Source organism: Centruroides sculpturatus, unplaced genomic scaffold (assembly GCF_000671375.1).
Source record: "Centruroides sculpturatus isolate CEXI.00-Female unplaced genomic scaffold, Cexi_2.0 scaffold227, whole genome shotgun sequence".
In the NCBI taxonomy this organism is placed as follows: Eukaryota; Metazoa; Arthropoda; class Arachnida; order Scorpiones; family Buthidae; genus Centruroides; species Centruroides sculpturatus.
Genome location: NW_019384481.1, coordinates 713077 through 726480, shown reverse-complemented (window position 1 = coordinate 726480; position 13404 = coordinate 713077). Strand labels below are relative to the sequence as shown.

The following is a 13404-nucleotide window of genomic DNA, read 5'->3' as shown; positions in this document are numbered from 1 at the left end:
TGTGTAATTGAATTTTGTACAGGGTATGTACCTAAAACCAGCTTGGCTATAAGAACAGATTTTAATACTTCAAAAGCTTGTTGATACTTTGATGTCTAGATCCGTTTGACTTTTTCCTTAAAAGTTCGTTCAAGCTTTTTTCTTTAACATAATTTAGAATGAATTGCTGATAGTGACCGACAATAATTGAATGAAACTTTAACATTTGTTCGACGTAGTAAATTCTTTATAGTCTCTATGTTGGTTATCAATGGGAAGTAACTGTCTGGTTTGATAATGAATTCTACTATTTTCGGATCTCGTGAATTGACATTTTTTTTAAACTTCAGATAAAAGTTTTCTTTCAAACATAAGCTGAATGCTTATTCAAAAACATTTAAGGAATCTTAATATCTTGACTAAAAGCATACATCTGATCCAGTGACAGTTCTAAAGATTGATGTCCAACTTTTTAACATTTGATGCCAACAACAATTCTGAATTAACCACTGGCTGGAGTTTGACTATAAACTAGACAATGTTCACATCAACTCTAGTGATGGCTAGCAGCCTTGAAACTCCATGCATGCTGTAATGGTTCCAACAAACCTTGGGTCCTAGCTACCCACCACTTTGTTCCATTTCAGGTACAAACACAGAAAAGACTTTTATGCAAATTCATTCTTATCTGAGTTTGTCATCAAAAGTACAGAAGATCCTTTTGTATTTGTTTAAATTTTCTTGCCTCAAAGTACCTTTCTGTTCCATCTACATCAATAGCCAGTGAACAGGTTTTCAGTACTGTACTTCAAAGATAATTTATAAGACAGAGTAACAAGCCAATGCCAGAAAAAAAATGAGGAATACTTGTGTTCTTTTCCTATAACTTAAAATTACTGAATTACTGTTGTTAATAATAATAATGTTATTTTCTTTAAATATCATTTTTCATTTTTTTAATGTTAGTTTAATAATTTAAAATTTAAAATGTAGTAATGTTTCCAATAGAACAATTATTTACTGATTATTGAAGAATTATTTATCACTTGAAGATTATTATTGGATGAGTTAATTATGATTAATGATTAGCAAATAGTTATTCAATAAATCTCTACTTATATGAAAATTGAGGTCAAACTGTAAATTTAATTCAATTTTTAAAACAAGTTATTTGAATAATTAGATTTATGTCAAATAGCTTTATCTCTAACTTCAAATTCATTTACAGAGCATGTTTTGATTTATCTAACCAAGAAAGATTTTTGATTTGGTTGTTTTGAAAAAAGTTGTGGAAATAATTCATTAATAAAAATATTTGTAGATTTTAAGAATTAATATTTAAAATACACACTCTTGGAAAAAAAGAATTGACACCTTAAAGCCAGCCCTGCATTAGTAATCAAATTCTGCACTTGTAATAAATTTATTTTTTCACTATCATCAAATCATAGCACAAGGATGTATTATTGAAAAAAGTTTCATCACAAATGTTGCATATTAGTAAAGAAATCTCTGACATTTGGTTGCATTCAGCAGACTCAACAGCTTTGTAGCTGTTGAGTCTGCTGTACACCCTCTACAGTAGTGCTGTTTTGATGTTACATTTAATACTATATTTCATTTATGCTACTTTTTGCTAGCTGCACTGATCAATGATGGCTGTGCCCATGCAAGAGAATAAAGATATTAGATATCATCTTTCTCTACATCTTAAATTATTTACAAGGGAATTACATTGTTATTGAATATAAACAAAAAAAAAAATTTCAATTTATATCATAAAATGCAATTGCTAAATCCATCTTTAACTTAAATAAAGAAAGATTTGTATATTTGAAAGTGGAAACTACTACCACACTGCCAACTTCCTATTCTAACATGTCATTCATTATTCGGCAAATCTATAATGCTAAGTAACAGCTACGGATTGAAACACCTTTGTTTAGTTAAAACTGTTCAGTCTTCTAAACACAGCCATTGCATTAGTTGCCAATTTCTGATTTGTAACATTTGTGATGAAACTTTTCATCAATGATGTAGTATTTGCTATGTTGATATGATTTTTTTTCCACTACTGTTTCAAATCTAGAACTTCATTACTATTAAATGCCTGCTTTAAGATGCATTAATTTTTCTGAAGAGTATATTTTTAATATAATTAATACATACTAAAATATGTATTTTATATGTAATATTTTGAATAAAAATAAAATTCAAAATATCTATAATTAGCCAAATAACTATAAAACAACAAAATTCTTTTTCAAAATTTATTCATTTCATCTCGTGTCATTATACAGTATTTATTCTGTTGATAACTAATTTTAATTAAAAACATTCAGTAGTATATTTAATATAAAATACTCTCAAAATATTGACATTTTATCTTTTATTAAACAGGAAAAATAAATAAATAAATTTTTATCTTTTAGTTGTTAAAGTACAAAATTACTTATTGTTGCTATTTTTCAGCAAATGATTCTATATTTTCGAGTGTCAGAACTTCAAGTTCTTCTAGGCTTTGCTGGAAGAAATAAGTCTGGCAAGAAGCAGGAGTTACAAGCAAGAGCTTTAGATTTATTAAAATTAAGATCAGCTCCAATTCAAATGAAAATAAGAGAATTACATAAGTAAGTGATTAAGTAAATTTTTAATTTTGATAATTATGTATTTCAGCTTAATACACTATGATGATGATCACACAAAAAGAAAATATTTATTAAATTGTTATTTTGTCTTTGACTAAAATAAATCACAAAATACATGATTTCAAATTTTTAATATAATTAATCTACTGGTAAATGATATGCTTGCAATTTAAGACATTAACAAATCAACTGAGTTACTATATCTTATTCAAGGTTACAGAAAAATGTATAGTTATATTATTACTACTAGTAGTTGTAAATGATTTTTATTAAAACTCTTATTAATTTTAAAGTTTTTTTTTAATACAACCATATAATTATGAAAAATTTCTAAAATTTCAAGCTTTTGCAAAATAAATTGCTAAAAGGATTTATTTCAAAATAATATCAAACATAAGTGAATAATAATTGTTCTGTAATAAATATTGATTGCTTGATCAGTAGATGTTTTTTAAGCTTTCTCTTGAAAATTGAAGAGTTCTATTTTTTAAACATTAACGTTTTTTAAGTATGGTTTTTGTTTTTACTCTAATCTTAACTACAACACATTAATTATATATTATTCTCATTTATGTCTATTGCATATTTTGAAATGAAGTATTCTAACACATTCAGGATCTTGTCTGCTTCTTTTCTTTTGGCAAATAAAATGGGAAATATTTAAGACAGGTTGGCCAGATTTGGGGTTTTTTCCCTAAATGGAGACTTTTCAAGTCAACTGGAAAAAAATGAGGAGGAGATATTAAGGAGGAATTTTTTTAGGGAATTCTATATTCTCAAAGGCAAATGGGAAATAAATTATTGTTAAATAAAAAATTATATAACTTATTATTAAAAATTAATTGCTTTTAAACTTTTTTATTGCATTCCATTTATTATTAGCTTACTTTAATGGATAAAATTCCAATTAAGCTTGTTAAAATATCTGGTTTGGTACTGGACTTCAGTTCTATAAGGTTTTGCTATTTTATGACATCATCTTGATAATAACTAAAGATATAAAAAGTAAGAGGTATGATCACATTGACTTTGCCTTTAATCTCATTTGTTCCTTAATTCTGCTCATTTATTACATTTATTTGCTTTTTTTATAAAATAAAAATTTTTGATTTATTGGTATAGAAAAACTTTTAACCAAAAGAGTATTATTAAAATGTTTGGGTCAGGTTAGTATTCTCATATTTCATAAACATTGTTTTTTCACATTCTTTGTTTACAGTATAGTATTAGTGATTATTGCAAATTTTTAAAATTAAGAACTAATTTATAAATCGTAATGCTCTTATTAAAATAAGACAATTTGAATTTTTTCATTGGGTATTTCATGTGAAACAGGGATGATACAAATACACATTCACTACAAACCAACAACAATCCAGCATAGAATGAATAGTGCATAAGAACAAATGTTTTTCAAGGATAAGAACAGACATTAACAAGATGGTGGCTTAAGATACTGAAAACATTTGTTCTTATGTACATTTTTATGTCCTTGTCATTCTCTGCTGAATTTTTGGGTATTTAGTGATTGTGTAATATGAATATGCAAAACTTCACTATAAAAGTTTTAAATATAACTTCTGAAATTAATTGTCACTTAAAGTGTAACATATTTGCATTAAGTTACATTTAACTTGAATTAATAAAGTTTTATATACTTCTTCATAATAATTGAATACATATATACAATTATAAACAGTCAAGTATCTAATTCCTAATATAATAATATCAACTAAATATATCATCATCAACTAATGTCTGCATTTATAACTAAGATTTTGTGAAGGCATAATGAAGCAGGTGAAATTTAAGAATTTTTATATCCTTGTTGATCATTTAAAGCATGCAAATATATCTAAATAAATACAGTATTTGATCTATTGTAATATGTACATAAAAGAAAAGAAGAAAAGTGTGACAATCATATTAGGATTTAAAATGAAATTATATGAACTGAAAATACAGTTCATGTGTGTGTTTTTCCCTTAATTTGTTTATATATTAGATATGTTATATATTTTCAAATTATAAAATGTAACAAATCATTGTGAAAATTCAATATATAACACTTCAAAAAATTTTCAATAAAGTGAGGAGTGTAAATTGGTTAAAGTTATATCTGTAATTTAGCCAGTTTCTGTAAATTCAATAATTCTGTAATTTTTGCCTAATTTGGGGATAATTGACTATCTATATGGCAATCTAATGAGGTTGAACAGGCATTGTTTATATGGCACAATATTAGAGATATTTATAATATTTGAAATTTTTTTTATCAATGGGATATTAAAGATCTCAAATACTCTAATACTAGAAAGGCAAAAACTATCAGCAAATATTATCTCTAGTTTATGTATACAGATTTTATAGAAGTTATGTTAAATTGAAAACTCATAACTTATTAAAAAAATACATAAATACTCTAAAACAATATATTTATAACATAGCATTTTAAAAATATATATATTGCAGGAGAAGGTTTCCTGGTGCTTCAATGGCTGCTTCTACAGACTCTAATGATCCTTCACTTATGTGTTCAATGAATCAAGCTGCTTCTCAATTAAAAACTAATCCTTACTCTATGATAAGAACTGGTTTGCCGCCACCACCAACACTTCATCCAACAACTGCTATAGGTTATCCAACATCTGGTGGAAAACAGTTACCACCAACTGTACCTACAAATAGTGGGCATACATCTTATCCAGTTCATCCTGATGTTCGATTAAAGCCACTACCTTTTTATGATATTTTAGCTGAATTATTAAAACCTGCTAGTCTTAGTAAGTAAAATTTCTTTGCTTTAACTTCAATTTATATAATAAAATTTATAATTAAATACTTTTTTGTATTTGTATAAAGTTAACTGTTTTCATTCTTTTAATGTGATTTCACATTTAAGTTGTTTATTTTAAATGATGATAATATGATTTATTTTTCTCCTGCAATAGTGAAAAAAATGTTTTCTTACATTTCTTGACTATATTAACAGAATATCCTTTAGAAGAATTTCTGAAAATTAGTCATCTCATAATTCCTTTGGCACAATATTTTTCTATTCAAATAAAATATTTTGCCATTTTATTTTTATAACAACATTTAAATATGTTTTTTTTTTTCAAGTTTTCAAATAATTTTTATAGTTTAGCATTGTTTATTAAGGTAGCATCTTGCTATATATTACAGTAGAGCATCAATTATCTGACCCCCCCGAAACGCCCAATGACGAGATAATTCATTATTGGTTAACTGACCGTTCTAGTCGGCAAATTCAAATGTCCACTAGTGATGTGGCACTACAATATTTGGCTATGTCTTGGTTACTTTAATAGTATTTTTACGTGTTTTAGCTGGCAACATGGCTCGACCATGAAAGGGAGCCAGTATTTAAACAAGGCTTAATTTTCTAATTTTTAACGATACAATAGCGACAATTATTATTTTAAAAAAATTTTTGTTAGGCTTAACATCGATGAAAATTCAACGCAAAATAGGTTAATAGCGATATACTAATTACATGAGATATACTAATATACTATACTAATAATGTATTTTTTCTTATTTTTTTGGTTATCCGTTTTTTCAGTTATCCGACCAACCCCAGTCCCCAATTGAGTCGGATAATCGATGCTCTACTGTATTTTTAATCATTGTATTTGTGAATTGAGAAACAATTGTTTTTCTTTGTATTGATTTTAAGTTTCATTATATAAGATACAATTAGATTTTTCCCTGACTCTCTATCTTGAGAAAGATTGGAGATGTCAAAAGGAGCAAAATGTATTCAATAGTTGTAATTCAATAGTTGTTCCCATGACATCCTTGAGGAGAAATTGAAAGAAGTCATTATGATTGTTATTATTTTAGCAGAACTGTTAAACTAATATGGCATTTTTATATTCATTATTATTATTCTCTAAGAGATTGGAATATGTTTTTCTGTTATTAATATGATAGATTTCATTAAACTTTAATCTCATATAACAATTGATATGGTCAATTGTTATGAGATTACATACTCTGACCACAGTATATTCTGTAGTCAGAGTAAATCTCTACTCAGTAAACTTTGCAGTTAATGACTGATATATTTGAGTTTTGATGACATTAGAATGCTCCTAAGTTATCCTTTTTTTTTATAAGTAAATCTGCTCTGAAGAGTCATTAAGTTATTGCAATTGCAAAATTCAGTAAGATTATTTCATTTTTGTTTGTGGGATGATGATTAAACAATTTTTTTAGTGTTATCAATATTAATTTTGATGTTTAAAATTTCTGCTAATTAGGATGAAGTTGTTAGGATACCAACATAAAAGTTAGGACAGCCAGATGGCCAAGCAGTTAGGTGTTAGACTACCTCTCAAAAGAATTTTGAATTTTTTTGAGGGTTCATTCCAGATATATTTAGTTCCATTCCTCACCACCTGACCTCTACCCCATTGTGGACCTGGCCAAATCCACTATGGACTTGATTAAAAAAAAAAGGCCCTCTTAGTGTCTGCAGGGTGGAAAGTGTTAAAAATTTCACACACACCTCAAATTTACCAACTTGTATCTTTCCATCAAAAAAAGAAAATATCTATTGATATAATGATAAGGTGCATGCCAAATAATAAATATTAATTTTATTATTAAATAGCATGCTAATCCCTCCATTTCTATCATTTATGGTTGCAGTTAATTTTGTTTTTCCTGTATTAATCATACAGCTTCCACATGGGTTTTAATTAACCACTTGTCATCATGATTTTAATAGATTAGATAGTAAACATGACTGTAAGGATAAATGTTTGTTGGGCAGCAATTTGAATAAATTGTGTTCCTATAAATTTCCACTATCATCAATCTGTCTGTCTTTTTTTAATCTCAAGAATGGTGTTAGATAGATTAAATTCAAGACCAGATATGGAAAGCTCTGCTCCTGATTTAACTATATATGAACTTCTGGTGCAAACCAGAAGTCATTACTTCAATTTAAAAATTTTCCCTGAAATGAGTTAGATAAATTGCATGATTCCATTTTCTCTTATTATCTGATTAGAATCTACTAGCATCATGCTCTTTCTAGCAAAAACACTTTAATATACAAATGTTTTCAGCTACATTCAGAGGCCTGTGTCAGGTTTCAACATTAACTAAATCAAAGGTCTATAACAAAATACAAATATTACTTCAAGGATTATGGCTCCATATTATCTATATTAAATGCTTATTTAATGAAAGAGGCAGTGTGAGTAAAAGAGTGAAAAATTAATACTTTTATTGGCAAAGAAGCTAGGTTAATTCTGCATATGCATGGAGTTTGATTTTTACAAATTCAGAACAAAAATGTGTACTTTTTAATATCGTTCAAATTTAGTTTGAACAGAGAAGATGAAGCTATCCTAATAAAGAACAAAAATGTTTCTTCTTGGTAAATTTAAAAGATTGACTACTTGAAATAAGCGTTTAATGTAAATAACAAAATACAAGTTTGAAATATCTGTATTCTATCGATGTCAGAAGCTTTGAAAATGAATATTTCTTAACTGTACATTTACATAGTCAGAATTATATAAATAACAAAATCAACTGATTAAATATGTTTATATTATAAATAACATAAAATGTTGGAAGAATCTGCTAGTAAATGGTTAGCTCTAGCAGACTTCATTTTTACCTCATTAGCCATTGTAGGTTAATTCAACATTGCTGAGAGGATGTCACATAAAGTTGAGACTGAATTTTGCTCTCTCATATTTATATGGTTTTTTGTGTAATTAATTAATTTGTTGTCTTTTATAAATAATACAGTTGATTTCCAGATAATAGGGCCATTGGTTAATCACATCACGTGGTTATTTGGGACACCATATGATTGCCAGATAATATGCTTATCATCATACAATATGTGATACTTGTGCTAACTCAATAGTAAAGACATGTATTTAATATGATTATTTATTATTATTATTTTTGAAATTTTGTAAAATTTCAGATTCTTGACAAGACAGTTTTTTGCCATTAGTGAATTGAAATTGCTTTAGTTGAAGAAATCAAAATTGTCTAATGTAAGTTACTGTCTGTCAGTACATATATGATGCCAAAATCCACAATCACATGTTTGTATCATATGTGCTCATTCAACATTGAGGAAGTCCTCCATCAGTGATTCTTTTGGAACTGGATAAAGTGTGTATATCAAAGCTAAAAAATAAGAATTAGCTAAGAAGCTGGGAGATAGATTTCAAAGCAACAGATGGCTGGTTTTAGTAATAGAAATTAAGCATGACATTAAATTCAAGAAAGCAAATGATGAGAAGGATAATGTAAGTAATGATGGAAATCCACAAAATTATCCAATTTGCTTAGAAAATTTGTGCAGATGACATCTACAGTTGTATTTTGTAAAATTGGTTGATAAAGTAATAATAAAATAAAGGCTAACCTTCTAAACATCAAAAATGGTATTTAATTGACAAGTTCTTTCAATCTGATACCAGTCATCTATAGTTCAATGCTGACAAAACAAGTCTGTTTTATCAAGCCATGCCAAACTATTCTTTTAACGACAAACATTTGATATTGTTGAATTTAACCTTGAGACCATTGCAAGGACTACTACTGCAGTCTAGCATTACTATTGTTTTTGCTACACAATATCCCTTTGAGATTGAGAGGTGGGGCTTTCAGTACCTTTCAACCAATAGTTACTTTTATAGCTAATCATGCCATTACATTTTGTCACGAGCAGACTGCTGACTACTGTCTTATTTCTTTTTGAATTCTGTTGGACTACACTCATAGCCCATGTGAGTATTGTTGTAATGGCTAATGTAAAACATATGTGTTTAAATTCTACTTGTTAACTCTGATGAGAATGATATAGAAAATGATAGTGACGATGGAGGAGAGAATTTTATAATAGAAGATCTACATGTATCTAACACAGAACAAATTATCAACAAGCCAGAACATGTGGTAGAGGACTAGATTGTTGGTCATCAAGTTTTTCTGATGCAAACTTCTTAAGCAAAGACAATTTCAAGTGGGAGAAAAATAATCCCACTATTATGAAAATACAAAACAATAATCAAATTACAAAAAACTTATTTATTACATTAGTTACTATAGAAGCCTGTAAAATGAATCATTCTGATGGATTTTAATTTATGATTTTATAAAATAACTTATGCTCATATATTAATTTTATTTAATATTACTGGATGTTTGGTAATCAAAATAAGACAAACTTCTAGATGTATTTTAAAGTCTAAACAAAAGACAGTTTATATATTAAATGAATTGTTTGAAACTGTTGGTAAGTTTTGTACAGGCTTTTAAATTAATTTTGTTAGATAATTTTAATAATTACATAATTTATAGTGTTATAAATATTTTTGATAGTAAATTACTTTATCAATTATAAGTAAACATAAGGTCACTAATAACTAATTTACTGACTAATGACCACATAATGACTAATAAGTTCATTAATTAATTAATAGCCCAGTCATTTGTAAATTTAAAAAGTAGCCAGAATGAGTCAATGAAATTCCTTTTACTAAAAATCAAACATTAGATTCAATTTGATTACCATATGATCATATATTAATTTTGAAATTTTTAATATTTTTAGTGCCCTCGGGAAATGGTAGATTTCAAGAAAATAATTTCCAGTTTTTTTTCACACCTAAACAAGCAGGTGACATTGCTATGTCCAGGTAATTATTATTTATTTTTTAACTACCTTTGTACTGTAAGAAAAAGTACAGAAAGATCTTTCAAAAGTTTTTAATATCTTATTATGCATTTCATTAGAAAAATTATAATTACATAAATTGTGATATATTTAATAATTTAGCTTTTTTCTTGTGTGTGTATTTTTGTAAACTACGGAATAATAATTTTTCTGAATGCTGTAAATCTGTGGCAATTATTGGAGCATATTGGTTGCTTCAAAAATAAAGCACAGTTTGTAATGTAAAACCAGATAATCTGCCAAGTTATCATGCTGTAATAGGGCTAAGTTAATAATTACAGTTCAAATCCTACTCTAGGCTGATTTTTCTTTCAGAAAACCTAAATTAAAAAGTAGTTTTTATAATTATTAAAATTACACACACAAGATAGCAGTCTAGCCACCCATTTGTAGACAAATCATTTCATATACAGTTACAGGAAATCAAATAAACAACCCTACTACCTGATGCAATACAATAACCACCAACCACTGCATTCACATGGTAAGCAAAAGTTGCAGGTTCGAGTCTTGCTTCGGGCTGATTTTTTTTCCAGTTTAAACTAAATTATTTAATTAAATATTATAATTATCAATTTTAATACGAGATGGCACCTAATGCCTCCCTCTAGTGCCAAATTCATTTATAATTTATAATTATTTATTCCAAATTATAGCCCAATAATTTACAACAGTGGTTGGTGTGTTATTACAGGAAATCCTCATTAATTTAAACTTGAATAGTTTGAAATCCCTTTAGTTTGTAACTGTATTGTTTGTCCCAGCCATGGATATAGATTTACACATTATGGAATTCAGTTAGTTCAAAATACTACTATTACAATATTACTACAATATTATTACTACTAGTACAATATTATTAATTTAATGAAAGCAGCATTCTGTATATGTAGCCATAATGTGATATTTTCACTTCCAATTTTGTAAATTGGAAGTGAAAATTTGTTTGAACAGTGATGTGTGTATTTTAATTTATTCACTTAGATCAAAGTACCTCCATACTATAAGAGAATAATAGACCAAGAACAACTTTAATCTGGTCAACATGGCTTTGTTTTTACAGTAACACTTTTTCAGGTATCACTTTTTCGTGGACTACCCTTTTTTCTTTTATCCCTAAAATACAGTTGGGTTTTGAGATTGCAAGATTGGATTACAAGTAGCAGATTGAGATATTTGTAGGGATATATGCTATCAGATTTTGGCTTTGGGCTACATTTTGAGTGCTTTGCTTTACTTTTTATAAACCTATCTGGCAAACTGTGAGGTTCTCATTGGACATGTTGTTTGTCTGCAGTTACAATATTATTAATTTAATGAAAGCAGCATTCTGTATATGTAGCCATATTTTATTTGCTTAATAAATTACATCAGTTACTCAGCATTTGGCATATTGTATAAAAATATGTAAATCTTGGATAAATCAAAGTACTGATTTTGTTCCTTGAATTTCAAACTAATGAGAATTTCCTGTACCTTGTTTTTGCTTTAATCTTTTAGTTTTGTAAAACTTTTGTTTCAATATAAATCTATTTAGCATCAAAAGTCAGTTATTTGTTTAGTTAAGATTGTATTAAAAAATTAATAATAATTCTGAAGTTATAAAATATAATTGATGTCAAAATTCAATAATAAATTTATATAGTTATAATATATAAATTTATTAGTTTTAAAATGCTTATATTTCAAAACAAATTTAAAAAAAAAAATAAAGAAGGGATAGTTGATTGAATGCATTAATTTTTTTTTCTTTGATAATTAAAATTTGTTACTAAGATTAAATGTAACTAAATACAAGCTGAACTTATTATTTAAAATGACTGTTGTTGTTCAAAGAATTGTGAATATTTCTAATGAATTTGCATGTTTTATGAGGATTGCCAGTAGTATTACAAGCACAATATGATATATGATTTGTGGGTGTCTGTTACCTGTTAATTATTCATAAAAGTGTTGTTGCAACTTGAAATGTGTGGCATTAAGTGATCTTTTTTTTATGGTTTTTTTTAATAATGTATTGTTTCACACAAAAAAACAACAAAAAAATCTGAAAAGTGCTTTCATAAACAAAGAGAACATATTAATTATTGAAAACAAACTTAAGAATCTTTTATATAATTGTATGTAAACTTAAAAATTGATGCTGTATATAATGAGATTTCAAAAAAATAATTGGAAAAAACCAAAGTTTCTTGGATTTTCTTCAAGTTTCATTTAATATAGATAATTGTGATCTTGAAATGACAAGATTTGATGTACAGTACATTACAATTGAATATAAATCCAAGTTTAAGTAAACTTTTTCAAATTTATGCAAAAATATGTTGTTTAATAGTGCAATGTTATGTATATTCAAAACTATGATGATGATCTTGTTACCATTAAGCAAAAGAGTTTGTAATTAAGATTCACTACAATTTATGTACTGTACATATATCTACCACAACCAATTTAAATGGTTGCTGGAGAATTAAGGTGTAAAATTGTTTAGCTAAATGGAATCGTTTGATATCATTTGATATCATCGTTTGATTCATGGTTTGATATGGCATTACCAGCCAAGAAGTACAGAAAATTGGTTTTGAAGTTAAGTAGGACTAAAGACAAATTGGAATTTTTTTGGTACAAAATTGATGCAAAAATACCAATACAGCATTAATGGTGTTTATCCCTTCTCTCTCCATCATTTACAAACTGTGGTATATGGTTTCCTGCTTAAGAATTTGAAGTAGCTAACTTACAGTTTGTAATATTAGAAGGAGCATGTTCAGGGTCCTACAGACCTGGAAAGTTGGGGAATAAGATTTTTAGCAGAAAGTCAAGGAATCCTCAAATACTGCAGAATCCATCTGTCACTCTCGCTCCTTCTTGATTTTAATACTGTACTGGACCAAAAATAGAATGTGATAAGCAATTTCTCCCTCTCATAGAGTGCGTGATTTTTGTTTAAATTATTTTGAATTTTCCGTCTCCTTGCTTTAATAAAATTTGATTATTTTTTTTTTTGTGGTAGGAGTCATTTTCTTATTTAAATAA

The 13404-nt window shown here is 27.3% G+C and overlaps 1 protein-coding gene across 2 annotated transcripts in view; it reads left to right on the top strand.

Moving 5' to 3' along the window:
* LOC111621452 (E3 SUMO-protein ligase PIAS2-like) overlaps window positions 1–13404 on the top strand; it is a 108110-nt gene that overhangs the window by 19611 nt on the left and 75095 nt on the right. For both annotated transcript variants that reach the window (XM_023363607.1, XM_023363608.1), the window contains exons 2-4: window positions 2452–2609; window positions 5100–5410; window positions 10246–10330. In XM_023363607.1, coding sequence (XP_023219375.1) covers window positions 2452–2609; window positions 5100–5410; window positions 10246–10330 — 554 coding nt within the window. The remainder of the gene's footprint in view (window positions 1–2451; window positions 2610–5099; window positions 5411–10245; window positions 10331–13404) is intronic.